Here is a 7,548-nt window from a genome sequence, read left to right as displayed (position 1 = left end):
CCCCCCCCCTTTGCCCCTTGTCCTGTCAGTAGAAACGGCTCAGCCAGACTTCGTAGCTAAGCCACACGTGAAGGACAGGCGCTGGACTTGGTTGTCAGATGCTATTTGAGACTTACGCCATTAGGAGCTTTTAATAGGTAGTGGGAACTTATCCCCTCTATCACCCCTGCCTACGACAACCTTCGGGAGCCGCTTTGTCATCTCTTCCATTGTACAGTACCTCCATGTTGGTAATGCAAGAACAAGGTCAGACGCCGAGAGCCCACCCACTAGCGGAAGCAAGGACATCCAATACAGCAGCAAAGATAAGAAAACTTAACCTCTCTTTAAAAGCATCAATAAGAACCTATTTCCTCAATTCCGCATTTCTTGCACACTTCCCTCCCCGCGTGCGGCAAGTATTGAAGACTTGCTGTTCTATTTGTTGTTAGAAATTGCTTACGCTTTGGGGCTGGTCAGAACAAGAGGGCTGGTGCAATTTGCATGAAGCTCCCATCCCCGAAAGGATCACATGGTGCTAATGCGAGAAGAACGAACGATGGCGGTTACCGGTCGCTCCTCTCTGCTCTTTCTAATCGCGGGATTTTTGCACCTTTCTATTCCCACCGGAGCCCTGCACACGGTCGGTTCCCTGCCCCTGGACACGGTCACGTTTTACAAGGTGAGTGGATCCTTAAATCGGCCTGGGTTGAATGTGTGGTTGATTTGATCGCCACAAACCTCTGACAAATTCCAACTTCCCTAGCAAATATATACATAATCCGCTCAGCTGTCATCGCTGTTCTTTAATAACCAGATGCAACTTGAACATATTACTAACATTTAAATAAAAAATTATTAAGGGGCAAAACAAATATCTTTTCGGAGAAAATTGACATTTATCCGCTCGAGATCGTTTCTTTAATTTGGAAAGAACATTCGAGTTTTAATAGCTAAGCTCCGGTGGGATGGATATGGAATCTCATTACTACTCCTATTTTAATATTTTTGAATTGATCAACGCAGACGGCATCACAATGAGCGCCGGACCGCTGTGAGGGAAGCGGTTTGCAATATAGCGTTCCCAGATATAAAGTTTCACTGCTGGTTGTCACTGAGTGAATGTGCTCGACGGTTTGGATACCGTAACGACAGGGATGTGTGGAAATTTCTGGAGCCGTATCGTCGCTGTGCTTTTTTAAAAAAAAATGCTAGCTTCATAAGGTGGTTAATAGCCAATCGAGAAGTTACAACTAATAACAGCGACCATCAGCGCACCAATCCTTTCTGAACGCGTGTTTCTGTCCCTCCCTCCCGCAAGCTCCATCTTGCATATTACGATGCTTCTGTCTTTTCTGACCTGCTCGCGTGTTCCTGAACTTGCCTGACCTCCTCTTACCCCCCCTCCCACCCCCAATTAGGGGTACTTAGCAGAGCCCTTCAGCCCATCGGCTCCAAAACAACATTTCGTGTTTGGGTCCAAAAACAGCTCCTAGCAGACCACTTTCATCAGCTCTATTTTCATTTCGCATCAGCTCCCCTTCAATTCCTTTGCCGCCCCTTTGCCAGTTAATCTCCCAGATCACCACTGGAACGTGAGGAGAAAACCGAGGGCCCGGATAAAAGCTAAGCAGTGAGGGGGAGAGTAACTCCTCAAACACGGCACCCAAGTCCACGATCAAACCCGGGTCCTTGAACTCCGAGGGAGCGGTGCTAAGTTCTGTACAACATTTCTGCCCAGCCTGTCCCCACTATTCCCCTGCTTTAATCATGTGTCAGCTCCTTATATCCCTATCTCCAAAAATGTATTAATCTCCACCGTTTACACTCAGTGGCAACTTTAAGCACAGGTGTGGAACCAATAGCCCAGTGGATAGCGCAATTCCTTACGGTACCAGCAACCAGGGTTCAGTTCCTGCCACTGACTGTGAGGAGTTTATATGTTCTCCCTGTGACCATGTGGGCTTCCTCCAGTTGCCTCCCACAGCGGGTTGATGATCGTGCAGGCATTTTTTTAACTTCGTTTTGAAGCTATTTAGAGAAGAAAAAAAAATACAGAGTTGTATACTTTTATACTAAAAGAACCTTTGAAACACAGCCCCTGAGATGCCTTTGTTCCCTGCAGGTTATCCCCAAACTGAAGCATGTCCTGGTGAAGATTGACACACAGTATCCTTATGGAGAGAAGCAGGATGAGTTCAAGAAGTTAGCAGAAAACTCTGCTTCCAGCAAGGACCTCGTGGTGGCTGAAGTTGGAATATCAGGTGGGTACAGAATTGTTTGTCCAAATTTATAGCAAAGGATAAAAAAGTATGGTCTGCATTAGCATATGTCTGATCGATCCAGCCTGCTCTATTCAATCGCTTTGTGTAACACACAATTTGTACAACAATGTGGCACTTTCGCAACACTTCAACAGCCCAATTAATATGAAGCTCCTGCATAGATTTAACATGCTTTACATAAAATGAACAAGATGTGAAAATAGTTTGAAAATAATTTGAGACCATTTTGTCATTCAATAGCATTGAGGTTGATCTTCAATTCTGACTTTCATACTTTTTCCCATGTCAAGTCTATTATCGTTTAACTATATATGTGTCAAATGAGAATGTTTCTCTGAACAAGGGTGTAAAGCACTGTGGTACATATGACTCACAATAATTGAGGAAAGTAAGGATTAAATCTACACATGAATTATGCATAAATAAACAAACTAAAGAGCATAAATTAAATATTGTAAGGCACAGAACAGATTAACCAGTGACACTTTGAATGTGATGCAGCAGGGATTTCAGAAGCTTAATGCCCTGAGGGAAGAGCAGCCAGGGGAATTTTTGTTGTATTCCCTCAAAAGCAAGTTTATCTTTCTTAAGGAGACTAAATATAATTCTAGAGGCTGTGATAGTTGTTTTAAGACTTGTTTTTATTTTTATACTCCATTCCTTTTGTAATAAAAACTAAAACTATTTGTTTCTTACTGTCCATTACACCACTGACACTTAGGGCAGCAATGAAGGTCTCCACCTCTGGTGGTGTTCAGGGCTTCCTTCATCATGTCAGTAACTTCCTCTCAGTTTTCACTACTTTCAGTCATGCAAGTCCTGGGTGGAGACTCAGGAATACCGTCACACTCAGATGTAGAAGGATTCTTCATTGCTGTTTCCATAACAATTTTGTTTGACCAGTCAGGGTTGTTAGCCTGGAGCTGAACCCCTAACCTGGAGGACTGGTGGACCACTCAGTCTGACCTCTACCCTTTGACCTGATTGACATGGATGACCTTACCCAAGAGCCAAAGCATAAAGCCCTGACTCCAGCCAATGTAGCTCTCTGGGTCATTGAGGCAGACAAGCCTCCAAACCTAACAACAAGGTTGTGGTCGTCTTGGTGGAAAGCTATTTGCTTACTAACCTGAAAGTGACATGTATATTCTGATTTCATTTACTATTAACAGTGGCTGCCTAGGAGACGACAAGTCTTAGAGTTGAATTCTGTAGCAGACTTCGATAATGAATGTACTTTGAATCTTTGAACCAATCCCATTCTATAATAATCCTAATCCAAATGGACTGAGTTCCTGTAGTTCCTTCTTCACACCAGTTATAATCTGCCTGAAAGAACATATGTTTTGTGATGATGCTCTCTGATCAACGTGCCTTTCCACCATATGCCCAACAATAGATTATATTAGTTCCCTTTCTATTGATGTCAGGGTAATCTGACATAGTTTTGTTCCACTTTTTTCTTTAACATTGGTACTGTTTTTAACTTACTGCCTATTAGGGTGGCAATGAAAGCCCTCCAGCTCTGTACTGTCGCACACAGATAGTGAAGGATTCTTTGTCGCTGTATCCGTAACAATTCTTATTTGACCAGTCCAAACCTGGAGGACTGGTGGACTGGTCTGTCCTCTACCCATTGACCTGTTTAGCAAGGGTAACCCTGCCAAGAGCCAAAGTATAAAGCCCTGACTCCAGCCAGCATTTCTCGCCGACTCATTGAGGCACGCAAGCATCCAAACACTTGGAGGGGGACTTTTTTTCTTAATAACTTCTAATTTAGGGACATGTGGAAATGAAGACCAGTGCATTAAAAGAATTTATAGCACCTTTTGTTTTAAACCCTACATTGTTAATATTGAGGAGAGATGTCAATACTTGGTTCTCCAGTACTGTTGATTCACACAACACAGGGAGGCAGCAGCACAGTTGGGAAGCCACATCGGGAAACAGGTTCGGAGCTAAAAAGCAAATTCCCGAACAATAGCATACAACTTTTCCCTGTTTTCTATTCGAGGTGGGAGAAGACATTTGAGGGGTGGGGTGGGGGTTCCTCATGTAATGCAAGGATTTTTTTTATAATTAGTATTATACACAGTTTTACACAGCATTTAGGATGGTGGTGAGTATCTGGATGAGGCATTTGATATTTGCCGAGCTTGGCAATTAGCTTGCAGACGTTTCATCACCAGTCGATGACATCCTTGGTGCATGCCCACAGAGAAACGCCAACAACTGCACACTGAGGAAGTCACCTAGACTGGTGATGGAAAGTCTGCAAGCTAATTAATTGCCAAGCTCAGTGAACACCACAATATCAAATCTTTCTGCATTCCTAATTAATAAATACCAAACGGTTGCTCATTCAGTTGGTACCCTTTTTTAAAGTGTGATCACAAATATAAGAGAAGGTAACAAAGGGGTGGTCGTTGCCTAGTCTGGACGGCCTCGTGTGCGAAATGTTAGATCCAGATGGAGGGAAAGAATATGGTACAAAAAGAGGCGAAGACACAGAATGACAAATTCTGAGGATAAAATGTTAGTCAGAAAGTTATGCTGCAAGACATTGATTTAATTCTACATTTTAAAAACTTTTTTCAATACAGATTATGGTGAAAAGGAAAATGCAGAGCTTGGTGTGAAATATAAAGTGGAGAAAGATGACTATCCTGTCTACCTGCTGTTCAGTAACGGGGATTTGGAGAATCCAGCCCAGTACGCGGGGGAGATTAAACAGGAAAATATTCAGCAGTGGTTGAAAACTAAAGGAGTGTGGGTCGGGATGCTGGGCTGCCTGGAGGAATACGATTTCCTTGCCCAGGAGTTCAGCGGCACAAGTAGTCAAGAAGTAAGGCAGAAGATCGCGGAGAAGGTAAGGAACATGATAGGAAAGCTGCCAGAGTCAGAGCAGAAGCTGGCAGAACAGTACTCCAAAATTATGAGCAAGGTCTTGGTGCAAGGTGACTCGTTCGTGAGCTCAGAGATTGCGCGGATTGGCAAACTGCTGGAGGAGAGCAAGATGAGCTTGGCCAAGAAGACAGAGATTCAGAAGCGGCAGAACATCCTGAGCTCTTTCCAGATACCAAGTGCACTGAAAGAGGAGCTGTGAGAGGGATTTGGGATCTGTTGAAGTCTGGAGAAGCTTCCTACTGTAAGTCATGTTACTGCTGGAGTTGTCAGGAAAGGAGGGTCTCACCTTCGGTAGTTCTGTCTTTCCCTAATCCTGTTTGCTCAAGGTCCCTGTCCCTTGCTATACCCTCAGCTGCCACCTGGCAGGACCCACAGGGAAGACAGAAGGTTACCACCCCTTGCACTGTCCATCCTCAGTCCCACCTCTCAGTCCTAGTCCAATAATGTCATGGCCCACCTCCTTACAATCTCTTCCAACTCAGAGTCTTGGCATCTCAATTTGTAATTATCGCAAATTGACATGTAGCTGCAACAGTCCAAGTTCCTCTCTGAGAGGGAACTTTCAGCAACATTATCTTCTTTCTTTGGCAGTAAGTAGCACAGGGGACAGTCATACATCATCACCTGACATTTTCCTTGCTGTGCAGAGCTCCCCGTTGTGTGGTTGCAGAGGAGCTACTGAACAGCAGTGCTCTACTGCATTACGATCTTCCATTCAGTGTTATTGGTAGCTTGGGATCAGTCACCTACAGTAAGGGAACGGCCAGTGACACAGGCAGGCCAGCTGAGAGGAGGGGACACCAAATGAATCCAAATTTATTTCCCCCCCCCCCCCCCCCAAAGCATGTAAAATTAGGGTGAATTTTACCCAAATCTGCCCTTCAGCAGTGACATGGTTAAGAGTTTTAATTGTTTACAAGCCTTTTTACGATTTTAAATCTTAAAAATAATTTTTTTCTGTAATGTTTTGTTGAACATTTGCCGACATGTGACGAACCGAGGCAGAGTCTGTCCTTCCAAAAGCCGATCTCATTCCAAGAATGTCGCAATGGGCTGTATGCAAACTGAGGGCAGAAGTTAAAGGAATAAGTTTGTAAAAGGGTGGTTCACTAACGCTGCAAATATTTTAATAGTCTAGTTCTCCTTATTTCCTCAGTGGTCACTTTAATATGTACACCTGCTCCCTGTTGCAAATATCTAATCAGCCAATCATGTAGCAACATCTCAATGCTCTGGCGTGGCAATATCTTTGAACAACATTCCCCAATGTTGTCATTTGGAGAGCAAGAGGAGGAATGCCACAGAATCCCTGCTAAGGTCCAGGCTAATTATCGAAGCATCACGAGTGAAGAAGAACATGTGCAAATCTCCTCTCTCACAGTAGAAGGCAGCCCAATTTCATTCCCTAGGCTTTCTCAATAAATCCCAGAGACAATCGTTTTACAGGACAACCCATCTACAGGGATCAGTTGCCAGAACAAAATCTGAAGTGACCTCAGGGTGAGCTAAGGAGTGCCCAAATCCTGTTACAGACATATTCACAAATGTACTCTACTCTGTGGCAATAAATAAAAGTTTGGTACAAATTTGGTAACATCCAGTTTTGCTCAATTCTTAATTAGATTTTACTCCTTAATTAGATCTTCCAACAATCTATCAGTGTTATAATTGACCACATGTGAAAACAATTTCTTGTGCTCTAATTGTTTTAAAAATGTATTAAACTTGATAATTTACACTTATATTTGTGCCACCTGTTCAATTCTATATTCCTACATTCAGAGCAAGTTGCTGTTAGTCCCAGGTGTTTATAGTATCTGATTTAGCTGTTGGCTGAGAAACTTTACAAGGCATTGGAGCTGGGTTCCAGACCTCCGTTCCCCACTCAGGCATGTACAAAGGCTGATACTTCAGTGCATTTCTGAGAGATGGATTATCCCAGCTCTTAACATAATTGGTATTGGTTCACTATTGTCACATGCACCAAGATACACTCCGAGCCGGCTTTTTTTTGGTACACCCACTTATTAATGCAAACATAAATTCAGCCAATCAAGTCATGCAGACATAGTCATGTGGTCCAGTTGTTCCAACCAAGCATCAGAATGGGGAAGAAATGTGGTTCAAGTGTCTTTGATTATGGAATGATTGTTGATGCCAGACAGGGTGGTTTAATCAGCAAACTGCTGACTTGGGATTTTCACACATAACAGTCTCTAGTGTTTACAGAGAATGGTGCAAAAACAAACACCAAAAAAATCAGTGAGAGGAGTTCTGTGTTTGAAATCACCTTATTAATGAGAGAAGTCAGAGGAGAATGGCCAGACTGGTTCAAGCTGACAGGAAGAAGACAGTAACTCAAATAACCATGTGTTAC

The 7,548-nt window shown here is 43.3% G+C and overlaps 1 protein-coding gene across 1 annotated transcript; it reads left to right on the top strand.

The window, feature by feature from the left end:
- Nucleotides 1-375: 375 nt before the first annotated feature.
- LOC140738473 (endoplasmic reticulum resident protein 29-like) lies at nt 376-6,913 on the top strand. The gene is made up of 3 exons (XM_073065787.1): nt 376-661; nt 2,105-2,243; nt 4,868-6,913. Exons 1-3 carry the CDS (start codon nt 512-514, stop codon nt 5,368-5,370), a joined length of 792 nt encoding a protein of 263 aa, XP_072921888.1. The 5' UTR covers nt 376-511; the 3' UTR covers nt 5,371-6,913.
- The last annotated feature ends 635 nt before the right edge of the window (nt 6,914-7,548 follow it).

This window comes from Hemitrygon akajei, chromosome 14 (genome assembly GCF_048418815.1).
Source record: "Hemitrygon akajei chromosome 14, sHemAka1.3, whole genome shotgun sequence".
Classification (NCBI taxonomy): Eukaryota; Metazoa; Chordata; class Chondrichthyes; order Myliobatiformes; family Dasyatidae; genus Hemitrygon; species Hemitrygon akajei.
Note: the sequence above shows the minus strand (reverse complement) of the source record. Positions and strands in the feature narration are given on the sequence as shown.